Raw genomic sequence first — 22,665 nt, 5'->3', positions numbered from 1 at the left:
TCTGCAGGCATTCCACTTTTGGTACTTCCAGACCAGATGCACACACTATGTTTACTTACTTTTCAGTTGGGTGGGGGTGGTGTCCATAGGGTCTCTGCCTCACTTATCATACCATAGAAAATCCTGTGGAGAAAGAGAGCAATTAAATATCTTTGCAGGCATCGAAAGGAAAAGCATGCAATTGAGGTAAAGTTGGAGGAGTGGCCCTGGAGAAGTTTGGTTGATGTGTTGGAATTGCCCCTCCCTTCATAACTACTTATTGTGTATTTCCTGTTGCAGAGTTGTCTAATGTCCTACCGCTTAGCACCTTTTGCCTGAAGGACTGTGCCTTCTGCCACTAATCTTGTTAATTATTTGCCCATACTTAAACAAAACAGGTACACATTCATTTATGATCTGAAGCAGGTCCTGTGTCTAGACATACCTTGTTCCAGCTTTATGGCTTCTTGAAATTGTTTCCTTCTGGGAGAATGGTTCTCAACCTAAACAGTGAAATTGCCAATGTTAATAACAGGATTGAAAAGAAAAAGAAAATCACATAAGGAAAAGGGGATATACATTTCAATATGCTCAGTAATTGTTTATTTTGATGGTCCTTGTTTAAAAAAAAACCAAAAAAAACCCATTACAACACACTTGAAAACATATCTTCCCTTTAATTGCACGCTCTCCAGGATTCACTTCTTCTGTTGACACAATCATGTTGAAAGAAAATTCTTCAAATGTTATTTTTTAAAATTATGGGGCAGTTTCATAGAATTACAGAGCTGGAAGAGACCCCAAGGGCTATCTACTCCAACTCCATTATGACATGCAATCAAAGCACTCCTGAGAGATGGCCATCCAGCCTCTGCTTAAAAACCTCCAGGGAAGGAAACTTCCATCAGTATATTTCTCTGCCGAACAGTTCTTACAATCAGGCAGTTTCCCTGCAGAATGAATGCAGCTTGACACCACTTTAGCTGTCATGGCTCAATGCCATGGAATCATGGATATTGTATATTTTTAAAAAGGTCTTTAGCCTTTGTGTTGTCGAAGGCTTTCATGGCTGGAATCATTGGGTTGTGGTTTGGGCTGTATGGCCATGTTCCAGAAGCATTCTCTCCTGATGTTTCACCCACATCTATGGCAGGCATCCTCAGAGGTTGTGAGGGCTGTTGAAACTAAGCAAGTGAGGTTTATATATCTGTGGAAATATCAGGTTGGGAAAACTCTCGTCTGTTTGAGGCAAGTGTGAATGCTTCAATTGATCACCTTGATTAGCTGCTTTCTGCCTGAGGAAATCCACCATGTCAGACTACATGGAGAAGCAATTGAAATCCACCAGCATGTAGACATTTTCAACAGAAAGGAGGAAACCATGAAAATGAACAAAAGCTGGCTATCAGTATTAAAAAATCTCTAAAATCAGGACAGTAAATAAAGAACAACATTCAGAAAACAGGGGAATTCCAGACAATAAACAATCAGGGCCAGCTAACACCTCCCAACAAAGGATTCCCTCAGGCAAGAATCAGCCAGGCTTTGAATGTGCAAAAACATTAAATGCTAATCAAGGTGATCAATTGCAAAATTCATACTGGCCTCCAACAGACAAGAGTTCTTTCTCCCACCCTGAACTTTTCACAAATATACAAACCCCACTTGCCTTGTTTCCAACAGACCCCACAACCTCTGAGGATACTTACCATATATGTGGTTCTGGAACATGGCCATACAGCCCAGAAACTCACAGCAACCCAGTCTTTAGCCTTCTCCGCCAAAGAGTGCCGGTGCCTCACCAAACTACAATTTCCAGGATTCCATAGCAGTTAAAGTGATGTCAAGCTGCATTCATTTTTCAGTGTAGATGCCCCCAAACCAAGATTTCTTAATTTATCTCAGAAATTGTGAGGAATCTCTGAAGTTTCTTGAGTCCAACCCATACAGGAAGTCCTCTCTATATCATCATCTAAGGAATTGCAAGCTTGAGAAAATATTGCAGCTTCCTGTTCTGCTTCAGTCATTTACGACACAGTTGAGAGTTCCCCCTATAGGAAAACAATATTCATTTGAATATTCATTTTTCTAAGTATTTTTTTTTTGTCACAGTATCATACTGTATGGCTGTGCTTGGACCTGTTGAATCCATACTGGACTTGCTGACCTGACCTGAATAGTCATTTGCCTATCTGCAATTTACTTCGGTGTTGTGTGATGGCTCCATTGTGAACATGTTCAATATTCTGTACAAAAGAACAGAGCAGTGATTCTTAGGGTGTTTGATATTAGAGATCAGCATTTTTTTTCTCAGTGTTTCAGGGACTAATGTAAAGGAAGTCCCAGGATAGGTTGTGTAGATTTGTTCTTAAGTTGAATTTGTTTGTAAGGTGGAACATGTACATTTTAAGTGTAACTCCAGCCAAAAATACATATCTTTGAGCTTTGATAGCATAGGAAAGGGTTAACACCCATGTAGTGTTTGTTGTGCTGTATGTGCCCATGTTCAGAAGATTTCACCTCACTTTCTGTCCCCGAGATAATTGGCTTATGGAAACAAGGATTGGTGATAACGTTTCAGCGGAGACACCTATTCCCCATGATAACTCTTTCAGGAGTGGATTTCCCTTTCTAGGGTAAGATTTCTCTCACTTCCTGTTATCTCACCCCCTTCCTGAACTATGAGTCATTTGTTTGTAACTTGCGAACTGCCTGTACTTGGAAGCTTGTATTAATGATCACTTGGGTAAAAGTGCTACTCACTCTAAGTGAGGGACAAGGTAGAAATGTATTGCTTTTACAAGACAATCCCTGACCACATCTGGACAAACTGGTACTTGTAGCAGCTTTATTATTATTATTATTATTATTATTATTATTATTATTATTATTATTTTATTGTATGACACAGCAAACAAGATAGATATGCTGGATTTTGTATCACAAAATCACAAGTCGAACACTTCCCAAGTGTCTAGGACTGTGTGATGTATTTCGGATGATGCGCGCAGATCCCAGTAGGGTGGCCTTTTGCAGTTGGCAGATTGTAATTTTGTCAATGCCTATTGTTTCCAAATGCCAGCTTAGATCCTTTGGCATAATAATAATAATAATAATAATAATGGGCAGGGCCGTAGCCAGAAAAAAAATTTGGGAGGGGTTTTGAAAATTTCGGGGGGGGGGGTTTAACCCCTAGCACACACCCCTCCCCGCTACAAACCTGTCAATATCTGCTTGAGATAGTGCCTGGAGGGACTCTTAATGTTTTGTGTCTCATAGACTTAGCATGGGGATTTGGTTAACCAGTTAAAATTCATGAGTAAACCAGGTTTTTTTTATAACCTAAAAATTTTGGGGGGGGGTTGAACCCCTAAAACCGCCCCCTCGCTATAGGCCTGATAGCGGGTGATAAATAATAATAATAATAATCTTATTATTATTATTATTATTATTTCTCACCCGCTTCTCCTCATGGCTTGAGGCGGGTTACAAAACAACCAAAATACATAAACACAACAGAAATACTAGAAATACACTCACTAAAATGTACTTCCATAAAAGTTACATACCAAAACATATCTCTTTATTTATTTATTTCGTGTCAAAAGCATTGCATAATAAATAAGTTTAAAAGTGATAAAATAAAGGAATCACAAACAGCTAAATAGTTTTGGACCAAAAGCGGGCAACAGCAATCACATTGTCCGTAGTTTTAAACAACTCCTCCTCCGTGCATGAGGCAGGGCATTGTGGGCAAGCATACATATGAGGAGTTGTTTGTTCAGCTCCACAGTCACACAAGGTGGAAGATTCCTCCAGGTAGTGCCATCTTGCCAGGTTGTCTTTTGATCTGCCTACTCCGCTTCTCAATCTATTTAGGGACTTCCAAGTTGCCCATTCTTGGTTTGCCCCTGGAGGCAAACTCTCTTGGGGGGCCATCCAGTTAGAATTGCCTGGTTTAGCTGCCCAGAGGGACACCCTTGCTGTTGCTGGGGGGACATCAAGAGGAGTGGTGGTTCTCATGAAGCCCTTCCTTGATTTGAGTCTGGTGGGAGGAGGGTGATAGTCATGCAGTGGGTGGCTTTCGCAATGTTCAACCTTTTTTCTCCCACAGTTAGCAGCAACTTCCCATCGCACGTCGGGGTGGGGGGGGGGCAATGCCAGCTAGCTTATAGAGTTTATCAACATATCTCTATGAAATACATATTAAAACAGACAAGACAGAGATTAAACAAAGGACATGCATTAAAATTTATGTTTATATTTAAAGACTGTCTGGATAGGACTGACAGAAGAGACGGGTCTTCACTTGTGTCTTAAATTTTGACAGCTGATCTTGCTGTCTTAGCTCTACTGGCAGGTTGTTCCACAGTCATGGGGCGGCCGATGAAAATGTCTCTAGGTGATGGGTTACTGGTCGGATTCTGGTTGGTTGGAGCAGACGCCCCCTAGAAGACTGAAGTGTGTGGGGTGGATTATATGGGAGAAGGTGATCCTGGACCCAAACCGTGTTGGGCTTTAGAGGTCAAAACCATCACCTTGTACTTTGCCTGGAAACTAATTGGAGTGACTTTAGGATAGGTGTAATATGATCACTCCTAGATGTTCCTGGCTGCCATTTTTTGAACCAGTTGGAGTTTTTGAACTTGGTACAAGGGTAGCCCTATGTAAAGCACACTGCAGAATTCCAACCTTGAGGTTACCAGTATATGCACTACCAAAACTAGGAAGGGGCACAGCTGGTGTATCAGCCAAAGCTGATAGTAAACACTCCTGACTGTTGCATCTACCTGGGTTGACATTTGGAGGGACAGATCCCAAGCTGTGGACACAGACTTTCAGGGGGAATATAATCCCATCCAGAGCTGGTTGACATATCTCCATTCCCAGATTAGTACACTTAATGGCAAGCACTCTGTTTTGTCTGGATTCAGTTTCAACTTGTTTTTCCTCATCCAGCCCATTACCTCCTCTAGGCATTCATTCAAAGGAGACATGCTATCCTTACCTGAAGCTGTTTTGGAAGGCATGGAAAAATATATGTAGGAGTCATCAGATAACACCCCACCCCATGCCTACAGATGATCTCTCCCAGCGGCTTCAATTAAGTATTAATTGAGTATAGAATGATCTATGAGGCAGAGATAGAATCATAGAATTGGAAGAGACCTCATGGGCCATCCTGCCCAACCCCCTGCCAAGAAGCAGGAAAATCACATTCAAAGCACCCCTGACAGATGGCCATCCAGCCTCTGTTTAAGAGCCTCCACCACACTCCACAGCAGAGAGTTCCACTGCTGAACAGCTCTCATAGCGAGTTCTTCCTAATGTTCAGGTGGAAACTCCTTTCCTGTAGTTTGAAGCCATTTTCCGCATCCTAGTCTCCAAGCAGCAGAAAACAAGCCTGCTCCCTCCTCCCTATGACTTCCCCTCACATTTACATGGCTTTCATCATGTCTCCTTCTCTGCAGGCTAAGCATGTCCAGCTTTTCAAGCAGCTCCTCATAGGGCTTGTTCTCCAGACCCTTGATCATTTTAGCCACCCTCCTCTGGACACATTCCAGCCTGTCAACATCTTCCTTAAATTGCGATGCCCAGAACTGGACACAATGTAATTAGATGGGTAGCATGACTTCCCAGGATATAGACGCTATACTCCTATTTATGCAGGCCAAAATCCCATTGGCTTTTTTGCCACTGTGTCACATTGTTGGTTCATGTTCACCTCCCCCCCCCCCCCCGGACTCCCAAGATCTTTTTTCACACGTACTGCTGTTGAGCCAGGCCTTGTCCCCCATTCTGTATCTTTGCATTCAATTTTTCTGCCTAAGTGGAGTATCTTGCATTTGTCCCTGTTGAACTTCATTTTGTTAGTTTCGGTCCATCTCTCTCATCTGTTAAGATGGTTTTGGATTCTGCTCCTGTCTTCTGGAGTAGCTATACCTCCCAAGTTGGTGCTGTCTGCAGACTTATCAAAAAATATCAATATAGACTGCCAAATCGAAGAACTGACCAGATTTTCTTTTTTGCTAGTGTGCAAAGATGATGGAGTAGGAGGTCTCAGAATATACTAATTGCTTTCTTCCCACCAGAAGCCCTTCATTGAAAGAGACATTTTTATTTATTTATATGCAAACCCCTCCCCGCCACCTTTGAAGTGACTGGCTTGACCTTGAAGGAGCTGGAGGTGGCGACGGCTGACAGAGAGCTCTGGCGTGGGCTGGTCCATGAGGTCAGGAAGAATCGGAAGCGACTGAACGAATAAACAACAGCAACATGCAGACCCTAATCCATTGGGGTCAATAGAAGTCAACAAGAGTGCCCTGAAAGCTCATAAGTCTGTTTGGGCCCCGAAATTTTGAAAACATAATGATATCTGAGGCAGTACTCTCTCCCTCCCTGCCTTCCTCTCGCTTTGGCTCTCGCTTAGTCCTTCGCCTTCCCTCCTGAGGCACCTGAGGAGGAAGAGGAGGGGGGGGGAGGAGAAAAAGGCGGGAAACCCTTCCCTCCTGCTCACCTGAACATCTCGCCAACTGAGGAGGCGCTGCCCTCTGAAGGCTGGAGGGCGAGCGGGCGGGCGCGCTGAATCACAGCCGGCGAAGGAGTGGCTCCACCCCCTCCCCGCCACCCTGGACTTTCCGGGGGGCTGGCCCTTTAAAAAGAGGATGCGCCGACGTCGCCTACCCTCACACGCGCTTTCCTACTCTACATTGCTCTACCTGAGGAGCGCCGCCGCCTTTCCGCCAGGACACACAGCCTGCACTTAGACACTCTCTCAGTTCTCCTCAGTCTGCACTTTTCCCGGCGTTAAGTAAGGATGGCGGCAAAGACGCGGAAGGCATTGCTCCTGGGCGCGATGCTCGCTTTGCTACGCTTCGGCTCAGGTGAGTGAGTGAAGGAACGGGGCGCGCGAGACCGACCAACCGAGCGCGCGCTCTCCTCGTCCATTCGTGGATGGACCCCAGCGCGAGACACCGCTTGTGAACCAATAGGAACGCCGCGCCGGGCGCACTTGAAGGCACAGAGATCCTTCACCGGGCATGGGCCAACTTCAGCCCTCCAGGTGTTTTGGACTCCAACTCCCACCATTCCTAACAGCCGGTAGGCTGTTAGGAATGGTGGGAGTTGGAGTCCAAAACACCTGGAGGGCCGAGGTTTGGCCATGTCTAATCTACACTGTTATGGCATCCTGAAAGAGAGATGTAGCTTTACAAGGTCTTCAGCCATCTCTGCCAAAGAATGGTGATATGGCACCAAACTAGAAGCTCCAAGATTCTGCAGGAATGCTTTGTGTTGTGTTTATAAAAGTAAAAAAGTCAGATATAATAATAATTATGATGATAATAACAATAATAATACTTTTTTTCGTGTCAGGAGCAACCTGAGTCGCTTCTGGTGTGAGAGAATTGGCCGTCTGCAAGGACGTTGCCCAGGGGATGCCCGGATGTTTTGATGTTTTTACCATCCTTGTGGGAGGCTTCTCTCATGTCCCCGCATGGAGCTGGAGCTGATAGAGGAAGCTCATCCGCGCTCTCTCCAGGTGGGATTCAAACCTGGCAGCCTTCAGGTCAGCAACCCAGTCATAAATCAAGTCATAAGACTTTAATCCACTACACCATCAGTGTATAACTGCATTGATTCTACAGTGCAGGTATGTCCTATGTGACCTGGGTGGTCTATACCAGGCATGGGCAAACTTTGTCCCTCCAGGTGTTTTGGACTTCAACTCCCGCAATTCCTAACAGCCTACCGGCTGTTAGGAATTGCAAGAGTTGAAGTCCAAAACACCTGGAGGGACAAAGTTTGCCAATACCTGATCTACACTATAGAATACAGTTTGACACCACTTTGACTGCCATGGATCAATGCTATGGAATCATGGAGGGTTGTAGTTTTGCAAGGTCTTTAGACTTCTCTGTTAAATAGTGCTTTCTGTTTCATCCTATGTGAGCTTCCATAATTCCAAAGCACTTATTTATGGCAGTTCAAGTTGTGTCAAGTACAGTACTCCTGGCCATGTGGGAAGTCTGCACAAAAAGAAAAAAAGGGTGTGGTACTTAAGATGTGCTATGGCTTTCTGTTGCACGGCACTGGAGCAAACTAGAGGGACGTGTTTCCTCCTCCTGAGGGATTTTATTCCAGAACAAGTTCCATGGGAGTCTTGCTTCTGGAAAGCTGTTCACTTGGGGACTAAAATCAAAGGACTCCAGCATCCCCAGGCTGATGCCTTATCCATATTAGTAGGAAAAACCACACTCACCTCTGCTCCAGTGCTGTAGGGACACCTACCTGATGTGACATGAGACATTTGTTTGCTCCACTTTTGAACAAAATGCTTCTTGTGTTGTCGAAGGCTTTCATGGCAGAAATCACTGGGTTGCTGTGAGTTTTCCAGGCTGTATGGCCATGTTCCAAAAGCATTCTCTCCTGATGTTTCGCTCACATCTTTGGCAGGCATCTTCAGAGGTTGTGAGGTATATTGGAAACTAGGCAAGGGAGGTTTATATATCTATAACAGGTCCAAGTTGGGAGAAAAAACTCTTGTCTGTTGGAGGCAAGTTGTTCATTGAATCATTTTGTGCTCTGAATACAAACTAAAGTGTATGCACCTTGCGTCATTTATATCAAGGCCTATGTGGTTGTGAGTCTTGTGTTCTTTATTTGTCTCCAAAGCAATCTTTACAACCCTTCTCACCCCCGCACAAAGCAATTTTCTTCCTGGAAGAAGCTTAATGATGATGCTCTAATGCAGTGCTATGTGACATGCAAAATCATTTGGTGTGTGTACTGCAGAAATCGGTTTTCTGAAATCTTTTTCCATTCATAATTCAGTGAAGGATAATTTTGTGGAATGAGCGAATAGATGGTTGGGCTGAGCTGTATTTTGAGTTTTATTTGGTGAATGATTAATAAAGTCTTAAAATGGTAAGAATTGTCTAAAATACTCTTTCTATATATTTATGGTTTTTTGCACTTCTAGTAGAAATATGGCAAACAGATATGTTTGTTTTATTTCCAATTATCTAGTTCAGGGAGCCCCCAATGGTGCAGTGGGTTAAACCACTGAGCTGCAGAACTTGTTGAGCGAAAGGTCGGCATTTCAAATCCGGGAATGGGGTGAGCTCCTACTGTTAGCCCCAGCTTCTGCAAACCTAGCAATTTGAAAACGTGAGTAGTTTAATAGGTACCACTCTAGCAGGAAGGTAACGGCGCTCCAGGCAGTCATACCGTCCACATGACCTTGGAGGTGTCTACAGACAAAGCTGGCTCTTTGGCTTAGAAATGGAGATGAGCACCAATCCCCAGAGTCAGACACGACTATACTTAATGTCAGGGGAAAACCTTTACCTTTACCTATATAGTTCAGTCTTATATACCTTCCTTAAAAATCTAGCCAATACAGACACTTCTCAGCTTTTAATCAACCTAAGAAAGCCATTATAGTATTGTGATCAAAGCTCAGAAAATTACTACATAAAATAAATGTGATCCATTATTCATTGGGACCATTCTTTTTAAACTTCTTTCAAGTGGAATAATATGGTTTACTTATTAACTCATTGCAATGACTTGCTCTTTTAAAAACAAGGATGGGTGTTGGTTCATACTTTCATATATGAAGTGATCAAAAGGGGAAAATTTTCTATTTTTTAAAGAATGTTTGAGTGTGTTGTACGTGTCTGAACAACTCAAACCTCTGCAGTTTTCTTCTGATTCAAACTGATGAGTAGCAGAGACCAACATAATATATAGAAACCACTTCCTGGAAGGTGCCTACATAATGCCTTAAATAAGATATGGTGTCTCTGTGTTGTTGGAGAACAATCCTATGAATCCTGGCAAGCATAGCTAGGGTGAGAGATGCAGTCCATTCACATCTGGCAGGCCTGATATTTCCCACCCTGTCCAAGAGTATCATGTCCCTTGTGAGCACAAAATATTACCAATTGTTAAAATACCCAACAGTAGTATTGCTGGTGACATAAAATAATTCCCAAGCTAATATGCCAAGCCATTACTCTAAAAAGTTACTTCCCAACTTTTGTTATGTTACTATTCCTGTACCTTGCTTTCTACATCTAGGCATCTTATTTTTAATTCCAGGTTATTTCATTATATTGTATGAATATTTATTATTTATTTATTTCCATCATTTCTATCCCGCCCTTCTCACCCGAAGGGATTCAGGGCAGCTTACAAAACTGGCAGAATTTGATGCCAATACACAACAATACAAAAGAATAAAAACATAAGCAGTTAAATACAGATTTAAAACAATACAAAATACTTGAGCCATTCATCCACAAAAACTTTGTACATGAATACTGTTCATTTTAGCAATTACCATATACTCGTATATAAATTCGCCTTGTATGTAAAGTCAAGGGCAGTTTGGAGTCCAAAATTATGGATTTTCATATGACTCACAGATAAGTTGAGGGCCATTCCATGCAGAGGAAAAATAATCAACACAATTTTAGGGCGACTGCCCCTAGTTGCTTTTTTCCTCAACCAGGCATCTGAAACGGCCAGACATGGAATCACACCAGAGAGAATAGAGGAGGTCACTGCTTCTCTTAAATTCTCTCAGGACAGTTTAATCTCTCACATGTTGCAATTTTACTCAGAAAGGGGATAGTTCCTTTTTGATAACAGTTAAGGTACAATACTTACATTAAAATGTGGATAAGATTTCTATACTAAGATTTTAGTAAGATTTCTAGACGTCTAAATGAGTAGATACATTAAGTTTCTAGTGGATCCATATAGTAGCATTGTATCTGCAGTATTCTTTTAATTTAACACGAGTAGACCATTGGCAAATTAAAAAAGATGTCCTCAAAACATATGTAACGAACAGTACATCCTTATTGTGAATTGACTGAGGAAAATAAGAAAAGTAAATGATGTCAGTGAATTCAGTGACAAAATACAAAAATGTATATGTACTTCAGCTTTGAAAACAGGGATTTTGATTACGTGTATTTTTCAGCTCAGAACAGCTTCTTAGAATAGAAATATGAATAATAGAAAATATTTTGGTGACATAAACTCATGGCTAAATTTAATCTACAGATATAGAGAACATAATCTAATTATTGCTTCAAAGATTTGGAAGCCTGTTACAAAATGCTTTTGTGAAGTGCTAAAATTGGCTTACGGCCTGAGAAAAATTTACAAACGGTTCCCAGAGGAGTACAACAGTGCCGTTGTGCTACTGTAGATGTGAAGAGCATATCAATGTGGTGGATAAAAAAAGAAGTTAATACAATTAAAGGAACCTTCTGTACATTGGCAGCAGTGAAAAGTCATCTGAGCCAAATTCCCATTGAGAGAAATTTCCAAGGAAACCCGCAAGTAGAACATTAAGGAAGGATTTTGGAAATGTGGCCATGTGGGCTGGGAGTTCTAATCCAAAAAAGTATCTGTTTGATTAAGAAATTATATCTCTTAATGTTTTTCCAAGCTGTTTCATCTTGAATAATAGCCATTAATATGTACTCTTCAGCATGAACACAATAGGGATGTGTTAAAACGTTTTCTTTTTAAAAAATCTCATGGATTTTTCAAGCAAATCTTGAAAAACCTTTTTGGATCACAGTACCCAGATCCATTGTCTCCCAGCTATAATTGCCTCTGGCCATATTAACTAAGGAACTTGGTGAGTTATCATAAAAGCCATTCCTTTTGCACTAGGAAAAAGCCTCTCAGAGAGATTAGGGCTGTTTTAAAATCTCTACCAGGGACAGTGATAAATAAAAGAGGTGTTGAACAGGTATCGCTGTTATACAGTCACACCCATTGTTGCTTCTGGTGCATATGGAGTACGTCAGAGCCAGCCATATACCGATATGACTAACAGTGGCACTCTCTCTTCTTTTTCTTTTTACAAAGGCAATGCTGATGTATTGACAGCTTCTAACATTACCTGGTCATCCATCAATTTTAAGACACTACTGCATTGGGAACCTGAGCCCACAAATTATGTTTATACGGTTGAAATAGATGGGTAAGTTACATCTGATGGCTTGACCATTCCTCTTTTGGCTGACTTCTGTAATAGTAACTTGGAGCGTGAGAGTTAAAAAACTATAAGAATGTAGACATGAAGAATGCTATGATAGATCTCACCTGATCCTAGTTATATGTATTTGAAGGTGGTTTATTGTTGTTGCATGACACTTCAGCTTAAAATACACTAAGTGTACAAAAGCACACATGTGTGGACACAAATTCAAATTTAATTGAAATTACTTGATTTCATACTTTCTGTTTCCAAATTCAAAAAAGTATTCATGTGTGTCATATTGCATTGTGTTTTGTATTGTATTTTGGAAACAAACTATTTTTAAAAAATTCTCTAGATAGATTTAATCCCCTCCCCCATTCTTTGTGATTTTCCACAAGGTTCTGGTTAGTCTGTTTTTAAGATGTTCATCAAAGAGGATCTGAACCTTAAACAGACTGATTTTTTGCTATTCCTTCCCTGTTGCTGTCTGCCACTAACTGGAATGCTAATTGGACTGCAGTTTTAGACAACATTATTTCTCTAATGAGATATCTAAAATGTTTTAGGCACATGGTAAATCAAAGAATTGTGGACACTGAAATGTCTTCTGCAATGTTCAATCCAGTGAAAGTATTGGTTTTTTTTTTACAGAAATCTGTTTTCTGACTCCAAAACAGATTTACCTGCTGTTTTAGCCACACATATTTTCTGCCCCAAATGAATTTTCCTGAACTTGCTTGATAATTGTCAGAAAACTTCATATTCTCAATGAAGTGGAATGAAAATACTGAAATTCTTGGATGAGGGAGCGAAATATGTTAAGATTTTCATCTCTGTAATACTGGCCAGCACGAATCTATAACTGATCCTCTATAAATGCATGGTAGTGCAGGTTTGTTTGCATAAGATGTTCAGGAATGTGTAACTGCATAACAGAATTCAAGTGGCAGTCTTGGCACAACTACTAATGTGGCTGATGTGAAGCTTCCTTTACATCTTGTGTGATTTACAGAGTCTTTTGAAGGGGAACCAGAGCCATCCTTCAACCACAGGAGATCAGCCAAATGTGGGAAGATGTAAACCAGTGGTTCTCAACCTGTGGATCCCCTGGTGTTTTGGCCTACAACTCCCAAAAATCCCAGCCAGTTTACATCTGGGGACCTACAGGTTGAGAACTACTGATGTAAACAGAGAAGAATACTTTTTAAATATCATTTACTGTTTACTACAATTGGACAAGCATTTCCCTTGTGCAATGTCCATTTATGTAAACCAAGTAGTCTTCACTGTAGTGAAAAGAAATTATTCAGCATTAATGCTTAGTGTGTATTGAACACAAACCATATCACTTTCCACATGTACAATTGTTCAGATGAAAAGTTAATATTTCTGGTAGTTAATGTTTGGCATTCTATGCGCTTGTAAGAAGTTAATGTTTGGCATTCCATGGGCTTGTAAGAAATTTCAGCCCACAACATCACATCTAGCAATTTGGAACTATTCCTGTTCAGTTGTTCTTAGTTACTATTAATAAGAATATACACCAAAATAGTAAAGATAATTCTACAGCTATTTTAATCAACTGTTGACCTATAAGGAAACACATGTTTCTGCATCCACTGTTAAAAGATTTTTGAAAGTTTCAAAAGTGGTTATTTCTAATATCTTACATGAAACACTGTTTCAGTAAGGAATATTCCTAATTATGTTTATTATTCCATTATGTCTGTTCATCAAAAGGATGACTATTGGTTTTTCTAATGTGATTGCACAAAAAAATACAAACAGGAAGGCGCAATTGGACAGTTACAAATTCTTAACTACCAGTTTCATAACTGTGAATTCTGGCACATACACAGCCATTTACCCATTTACTTAAAAGTTGCCATTGAAATTGGTGGGAGGTCCATTCCTTTCCTGCTCAGAAAAATGGCAAAAAATCTCTGACGCAATTCCTTCTCACATCAGATATTGTTCATGTGAATTGGGATGGAAACCTTAGTCCACTGCTTCCCAAGTGATCGGAGAATGGACTCCTGTCAATTGCTTCCCAGCAACTGGGGCTTAGGGGACTTTCATGTTTCCTATATGTCCCCTAAACTAGGGATCATAAATACTATAGAGTTACAAATGTATGACTCCAAATTATTCATTCGGGTTCTGGCCAATGCTGCTTGACAATGTGGATCAAAGTGAGTATGAGATACCTGGCTCAGATAGCTATTTCTTTCTCACTGCTATAATTTATTAAACCACAGATGTATTGTTTTGCCAATATAGGCAAGTTCAGGCCAGGTTGCTGCTTGGATGGGGGATTGCCAAAGAATACTAGGGGCTACATTTCAGAAGAAGATAATGGCAAATTTCTCTGAGAATTTATTGTGCTAAGAAAGCTGTTATGAAATTGATGCCATACATTAACTGATTTGAAGGCATATACACACATGTGAATTACAGTGCTGCGTTACTTTCTTGATTATTATAGGGACCTATCAAATCGGAAAAAAACATGTATTCATATCAGGAATACAGAATGTGATGTTACTAACCTGCTGAAGAATGTAAAAGATACCTACATTGCTCGCATATACTCTGAAGTGCCAGACCAGGACAATGATTTTAATACTCCTCCTTATGAAGTCTCTCCCCGATTCACACCCTATGAACAAAGTAAGTCAGAAATGTTATTCCTATGTCCTCCCCTGCCTATAGTTACAGAATGAGATTCAGCAAACAGATTTCAAGATCTACAAAGTGGTTGATTGAGATGCTTCTTCATTCAGTTGATGGAGAAGGAAGTATTTATTCCCAGCTGCTTTGCCATTTGGAAATTCATGATTGAGGTCCAGCAGACATCAAATTATACAAAATGCATTTGGATCATTGGAAATTCAGTGAACGTATGCTGACAGGTGCTTATTTTATTCCTACATTGAGTATTGTCATTTATATATCACACTACCTTTCAGAACTGGCAGACTGGCACACATTTGGACGGAGCAGTAGAGAAGGAGGGAAATATCTATTTATTTATTTATTATTATTTATTACAAGCATTTATATCCCACCCTTCTCACCTCCGAGGGAGGACTCTTTCTTCCTGTGCCTTATTATAGTTACAGTAGCTCTCATGCTACTGTTTATACAGTAGATGAAAAAATAAGTTCTTTCAATTCCAGCTCCCTCAAATATTTGCAAATGCCCTGGAGGAAAGGGCTTACTCATTTATACTCTCTTATCAAATTCAGAGCTCTTAATTTCACTACAAAACCCTTGTAATCTGATTGTGGGTCCCCTGATTAATGTGTTCTTTGCCCCTAAAACCATCCAGTTGGAGTCATATGTGAAACATCTTTAAAGTTTTTAAGATATTAAATGTAAATTGTCTTGGTAGAGTTTTCATTCAGAAAGATGGTAGATACACTAACACTAGCCAACAAACATTTTGATGCCTCAAATGTTAGACTTGTTTCTAGATATATTTGACCTGCCAATTCCAAAAATGGCACCAGTTTTCCCCTATCAGCTCTACTTTTTGAGATACAGAACATATGCCATTGACCAGTTGCCATCTGCTCACCCATAGTAAACTATGATAACCATATCTAATGAACTAGAGCTATCCAAGGCAATTTGCTGAATCTGCATCCCAAATAATCCCAGGAACAGGCCGTAAAACCAAGACACCAAGAAAGGGTTATTTTTTTTGGTTGGGTTGTGATATGTGTAGATTACTATATGTACATACCCGTCTAATATATGAAAGCTGGGCATTTCTTGGAGTTGGTCATCTCCCTCCCTCAAAAGACTCAATACTTTCATTTCAAAGGATGTATAATGTCTCTCTATTTTGTCCAATAATGTAAGATTTATAATACCGTACAGTGTTCTTCATTGTAAAGTTCTCATACAACCAGCAGTGATAATCCCCTTCTTACATTATTGTGAGACATAAGCAACTGCTATACAGCATAGTATTGAAATGTGTGACTTGTTCAAGTCAGTTTTAAAGATCCTTCTCCAGATATAATTTTACTTTTTTTTTCTTTCAGCTGAGATTGGAATGCCAACTGTCAGTTATTTTGAACAGATAGGCAAAACTTTGAAAATAGAGATATCTGATCCACTGACTCCTTACAGATTTAATAATGGAAGCTTTCAAACTATCCGGGATATATTCAAAGACAAGCTGGAATACACAGTGTACTATTGGAAAGACCAAAGCACAGGAAAGGTGAGCATCTCTTTTCAGCTTTCAAGTTCTTTAACAACTCTCTTAATGTGTTGTCGAAGGTTTTAATGGCTGGAATCACTAGGTTGCTGTGAGTTTTCCAGGCTGTAAGATCATGTTCCAGAAGCATTCTCTCCTGACATTTCACCCACATCTGTGGCAGGCATCCTCTGGATAAAACGTCAGGAGAGAATACTTCTGGAACATGGCCATACAGCCCGGAAAACTCACAGCAACCCAACTCTCTTGTAATTTGTAAGCACAAATTACAAGTTCACAATACATACAAAATGTGTGTTTAAAAGCAATTAGCTGTAGGTCTACTTTGAGGAAGACATCAGGGAGCATTTGAGGTATAATAGGGGAGATAGTATTTTCAATAGTGGTTGTGGATTATTTCCAAAGACAAGTTATCTGTTTGAATGTCTTTCCAAGATCAGGTGACCCTTTTCATTTTACCAACCTTTTTGCTCCACATGTGTTCATCTATTTTATTTGGGGGTTACGTTTCAGTTATATTTAAATTATTTCATTATAACCACCTCATCTACTTAAGTACTGGGGTGTACACTTTGATAATAAATACAAACTTGCAGTACATGTGATATGAAATTGTTACATGTATATAATAGTTGGGGAACCAGGTCAATTTTTTCCCATTCTGTCTTAAATTTGTAGATCTTGCTGTATTATACACATAATACAGCAAGATCTACAAATTTAAGACAGAATGGAAAAGAATGTCCTTTAGAAAGATGGTAAAGACCTGGCTGTGGGACCAAGCCTTTGGAGCAATGCAATAATGGCAGCAATAGGAAATTTCATGGCTGACTTGTTATGGTTTTAAATAATGGTTTTAATGTGACGATAACTAACTTTAGTGTTTATGTATATTTATAGTTTATTTTATGTTCCGGCATTGTGCTCCACCCTCAGTCCCCTTCGGGGTTAGAAGGGTGGAATATAAATGTTTGAATGAATGAATGAATGAATGAATGAATGAAAGAAAGAAAGAAAGAAAGAAAGAAAGAAAGAAAGAAAGAAAGAAATTTACAAAATGATTGTATGGGATTAATTGATGGTGTTCAATAAATTCGTTCCAATCCATACAAACAGATCCATCTTAATGGGGTTACCATAATCTAATATTATAAATTTCTAACTTTTAATTTAAAACTCTTCATGTTCTCTGTTCATTTTAAAACTTAACATTTCTCTAACTATTAAGTCGAGTCTTTTTCTTTCTCGTGATGTATTTTGAATTTACGCAATCTGTGTTCATCAGTGTAAAGAGCTAAATTACTTGCAAATATATATTCAAATAAATTTATTTTCGCTTTCAGAAATGGTCAACCAAACGAAGCAACCAGTTTGAACTGGGTATTGATGAAGGAAAAAACTACTGCTTCTATGTCCAAGCAACTATTTCATCAAATTCAAGGAGCCGTGAAAGTCCCAAAAGCATAGAAAAATGTACTAGTGTTAAAAGGGAGGACTTGGATGGTACGTATTGATGGACCCTGATAAATGTTTCATGTAAACCGTTGATAACACTGACTTCTGAACTTTGCTGTGGGGCTTCTGTCTATATTCTTTCCCATGTAATCACCTAAATTGAACTCTCAATGCATTTGTCCTTTTTTTTTTACATCTCGTTACTGTGAAATTTGGGCTTCAGGTATTCGCACCACTTCCTTTCACAAAATGCTGTGATTATTTTCCTTACTTTCTTCTTCGTTTTAGAAGTATCACCAGCTGTTTTGTTTTTTTTCCTTGAGAGTTCAACCACATCTTCCAGAGTATAATGGTCTGAGAAGGGTAGTTCCATTCAGAATAGAGTTTTGGGAGGAAATGCGCGTCAGTGTAATAGTCCTTTTTGCACAGACAACTAGTTTGTAAAGGAAAAGCCAAGCCAGAGCACATTTACTCTGAAATAAACTCCAATTACACCTGCATAAGTGGGCATATGATAGAAGCCTTAGATAAACAATACAATTGAGTCATATGATCCCAACTGAAATTTCACATTCCTACAAGGTGCTTATCACGTGAATGTTGTAGTCAAGAGTTTTGACCCTAACATTCTCCTGGAGGAAATCTATATTGCATGATGTTAAAAGATGTAATGAATAATGTATAATGGAGTGACATATTTTACACTAAAGGAATGTGATCCCCAGTGGGATTCTAAATGAAAGAGGAGGAAAATCCAATCAGACACGAATTATAGGGCTGGGTATTGTTGTTAGTTTTCTTCTTCTAGATCAGGCCTGCATAATCTGTGGCCCTCCTGATATTTGGGACTTCAGCTTCCAGAATTCCTGATCATTAGACAAGCTGACTAGGGCTTCTGGGTGTTGAGAGCCCCAAACGCCTGGAGGGCTACATGTTGTGCAGGCCTGTTCTAGATAGTTACATCATGTAGCTATATGATTTGTATGTAGAAATGGTAATTGGTTGAATTGTCCTTTCACCTTCACTTCTCAGATTCCTTCACTTTAGGACCATTTTGTCCAGCTAGGTTTCCATATATTGGAACTGAACTAGAATGGAGAGAGAAATGCCTGAAGTGACAAGGGGAAGGGACATATTCATTTCCCCTTGCCCGTGTGTCTCTTTTCATGTTCAAACAGGACCTCTGTATTATGAAAGATGCAAGCATGTAATTCAACAAATGTTCTACTCCAGTTATGACTCTAAGCATTCAAGGGAAAAGGTTCTCAGCATATTTCATGATGAGAACCTGAGTGAATTTTAATCTGGAACTACAGCCAAGAGCAATTATAGGAAAAATTACGTCCTCTTCAACTAACTTTGTGTCTTTTTTTTTCTTTCTCCTCCACCAGGTCTTGACTTAGACACAATTCTTATCATAGCAGGTGTTGCAGCTGGAGTCATCGTTCTTGTTATTATTTTGTCGGTGATTGCATATAAATGCACAAGGAGAAAAGCAACAAAGAAAGAGAACATACCCCCAAATCTGTAGGGAGAAGGTCAAGTCTTCAAGGGACTTCAAAAATTCTCCTCCGACCCGAGGAAGCAATTATCACTGACTTCTCAATTCAGGAGTCTTCTATTGTTTCTGTGAAACATTCCTAGTTACAACACTACTTTAAAAGCTGGATTTGAGTCTGTCAGTAACAACTGTGAGAACTGTTTAAAATATATGAATTGACAGACATGGTTATAACATTACTGTTCCTTTTGCACTTTTGGTGTATTTTTATATTATCAGTTGGTACGGGTTTTATACTATTGTAAAGAAAGACTTTTATTCAAGTCTGACAGACTTTATAAAAGGTGTTTTGATGGTGAATCAATATTAAACACTAGAATATGCCAGATCCAGGTACTTGCTAATAATTTTTAAACTGGAAAATTCTATGCTTTGAAACAGACATCTGGGAAAAAATTCAAAGCAATAATTTTAATGGTACTATTGACGGCCATGCTGAATTAACAGGTATGATAGCCTATACATATTAATTTATGTATTAGGATTTAGCACTTTATCAGCTAGTAACTGCTGGACAGAGACAAACCTAACTTATTTAAGTGGCATATGTTTGTAAACATAGGTGATGTGATTTTGAGGTTTCTCACACTACTATAATCAATGTTAATATATTTATGATTTTTTATAAAGGGGATTAAATATATTTGTATATTTTGTAGTAACTTATTTTATGTAATATTTACTGAAATAAAAATAAATTGGAATGTTAGAAAAGGTGGGAAAGTTTGCTTTGTTTTTCATTTTCGATAGGCTGATTACACCCAACTCTCTTTACATTTGTTTTCAAAGAAGCGGCCTCAGTACTGAATTGATGTTTGCTGTTAGTAATGGTCTGAATGAGGTCAAACAACTGGAAATGTAATCCAGGCAAGACAGGGGTGCTCCTGGTCAGATAAGGGAATGGAGATCCAGCCTATGCTTGGTGGTGTTAAACTCCCCCTGAAATCTCAGACTCACAGCTTGAATATCTCCTGGATTTAACTCTCTAAAAGCAGTTCACTAGCTGCACTCGGTTCTTGAGATATCAAATCTGGCCATGGGGATACATGCCTTGATTACATCTCATTTGTAATATGTATTTATAATGCATTCAGGCTGCCTTTGGAAGTACAGAACACTGACCAGGAACAACTATTGGGAGCATACAACCTTACTGAAACATCTGCACCAGCTACTAATATGTTCCCAGGTACAAAGTGCTGTTCATGACCTATAATGCCCTATATGGTTTAGATCTAGACTATTTGAAAGACCATACTTCCTTATACAAATCTGCCATAATAAGATCTTCAGGGGAAGGCTTTATCTCAGTCCTGGCACCATCATAGGCTCCTGTGGTGAGGATCACAAGAGAGGGCCTTTTCAGTGGCTGCTCCTGACCTCTGGGACTTCATTCCATGGGAAGCTAAGCAGGTACCCTCCCTGATTTCCTTTCACCAGCATGCAAAGACGTGTCTGTTCATCCAGGCTTTTAATATGTAATTACTCCCAAGAAATTGCAGTATATGTTCTGTTATGTTTTTAACTTTTGTATCTTTAAACAATTTTAAACTGTTTTAATGGTTTTTAATGGTATTGCTTTAACTAATTTGAGCTGCATTGGGTCCTATGATATACCCAGTGCACAAACAGCCCCTGGCCTCAGTCATTTGCAAGCTGACGATTCCACAAGGCCTAATGAGATAGTCTCCATTTGAGGAGTTATTTTTTAGATCTGTTTCTGGCTCAAAATTGTTAGTGAAACTTTGATAATCCATTAAACTATTCATAACTTATTCTGTAATTGTAGCATTTATTTACGACATTTCTAGCCCGTCTTTCTCTACCCTGAAGGGGACTCAAGATGGCTTTGCACATAGGCAACTATTTGATGCCTTTAAAACAATGTACAATTAAAATGAATATTTAAATAGAACAATAAAATACCTTAAAACAATACAATCACAATTAATCACGTAATCCACAAGTGTAATCCGGGCCATTTCACGTTATTCCATAACTTTCTGTTGCACAAGTTCTCCAAAGGCTTGGTCACAAAGCCATGTTTTTACTCTCTTATGGAAAGTCAAGAGGGAGGGGGCTGATCTATTATCCCTGAGGAGGGAATGCCATAGCTGAGGGGCCACCACTGAGAAGGCCCTTTTGTTCCTACCAATCACGCCTGTGAAGGTGGCGGAACCGAGAGCAGGGCCTCCCCAGACAATCTTAAACTCCAAGATGGTTCATAGAGGGAACTACATTCTGACAGGTAAGCTGGGCCAGAACCGTTTAGGACAGTGGTTCTCAACCTGTGGGTCCCCAGATGTTTTGGCCTTCAAATCCCAGATATCCTAACAGCTGGTAAACTGGCTGGGATTTCTGGGAGTTATAGGCCAAAACACCTGGCGACCCACAGGTTGAGAATCAACCATTTAGGGCTTTACAGACTAAAGGCAGCACTTTGAATTGTGCTTGGTAGCGGACTGGCAATCAGTGGAGCTGACATAACAGGGAGGTTGTGTGCTTCCTGTACGCTGTTTCAGTGAGCAAGCTGGCTGTTGCCCAAAGGACCATTTGAAGCTTCTGAGCAGTCTTCAAAGGCAACTCCATGTAGAGCGCGATGCAGTAGTATATTCGGGATGTATCCAGAGCGTGGACTACCACGACCGAGTCTGACTTCCCATGATACGGGCCGAACTGTCGCACAAGGTTTAATTGTGCAAATGCTCCCCGGCCACCACCGAAACCTGGGGTTTCAGGCTTAGCAATGAATCCAGGAGAACTCCCAAGTTGTGAACCCGTGTCTTCAGAGGGAGTGTAACCCTGTCCAACACAGGCTGTAACCCTATACCTTGTTTAGCCTCACGACTGATCAGGAGTACCTCTGTCTTGTCTGGATTCAGTTTCAATTTGTTTACCCTCATCAGACCATCACAGCTGCCAAGCACTGGTTCAGGACCAACAGCAGAACCTGTCCAGTTCCCGACAAAGATCATCCACTAAGGCAACCATGGCTGTTTCAGTTCCATGTCCCAGCCTAAAGCCAGACTGTGCTGGGTCCAGATAATCAGTGTCTACCAAGAATGCCTGGAGTTTTGAGGCCACCACACATTCCAGGACTTTGCCCAGAAAGGGGAGATTGGGAACTGGCTGGAAGTTGATGAATTAAATTGTGTCCAGTGATGGTTTCTTCAAGAGCAGTTTTATAACAGCTTGTGTTAAGCTGGCTGGAATCTTGCATTTCTGTAGGGAAGCATTAACCACTGCCTTCACCCTCTCTGCCAAACCTCCTCTGACCTCTTTTATCAGCCAGGATGGGTAAGGATACATGTGGTTGGCCTCGCGTCTCCAAGCATCTTGTACATATTCTCAAGCTGCACCAATTGAAATTATTCCATTGAAACTGGACAAGCAGGTGCCCGTGTTACATGCTCGGAGACTGCCGTTAAC

General features: G+C 40.1%; 1 protein-coding gene across 1 annotated transcript; it reads left to right on the top strand.

Moving 5' to 3' along the window:
- The first annotated feature begins 6,657 nt into the window (after positions 1 to 6,657).
- f3 (coagulation factor III, tissue factor) lies at positions 6,658 to 19,952 on the top strand. The gene is made up of 6 exons (XM_003220059.4): positions 6,658 to 6,863; positions 11,875 to 11,989; positions 14,475 to 14,659; positions 16,042 to 16,223; positions 17,564 to 17,723; positions 19,067 to 19,952. Exons 1-6 carry the CDS (start codon positions 6,797 to 6,799, stop codon positions 19,204 to 19,206), a joined length of 849 nt encoding a protein of 282 aa, XP_003220107.1. The 5' UTR covers positions 6,658 to 6,796; the 3' UTR covers positions 19,207 to 19,952.
- Positions 19,953 to 22,665: the final 2,713 nt, after the last annotated feature.

The sequence above is a fragment of the Anolis carolinensis genome, chromosome 4 (genome assembly GCF_035594765.1).
Source record: "Anolis carolinensis isolate JA03-04 chromosome 4, rAnoCar3.1.pri, whole genome shotgun sequence".
Taxonomy (NCBI): Eukaryota; Metazoa; Chordata; class Lepidosauria; order Squamata; family Dactyloidae; genus Anolis; species Anolis carolinensis.
The sequence above is the reverse complement of the archived record's forward strand: the minus strand, read 5'-3'. Positions and strand labels throughout refer to the sequence as shown.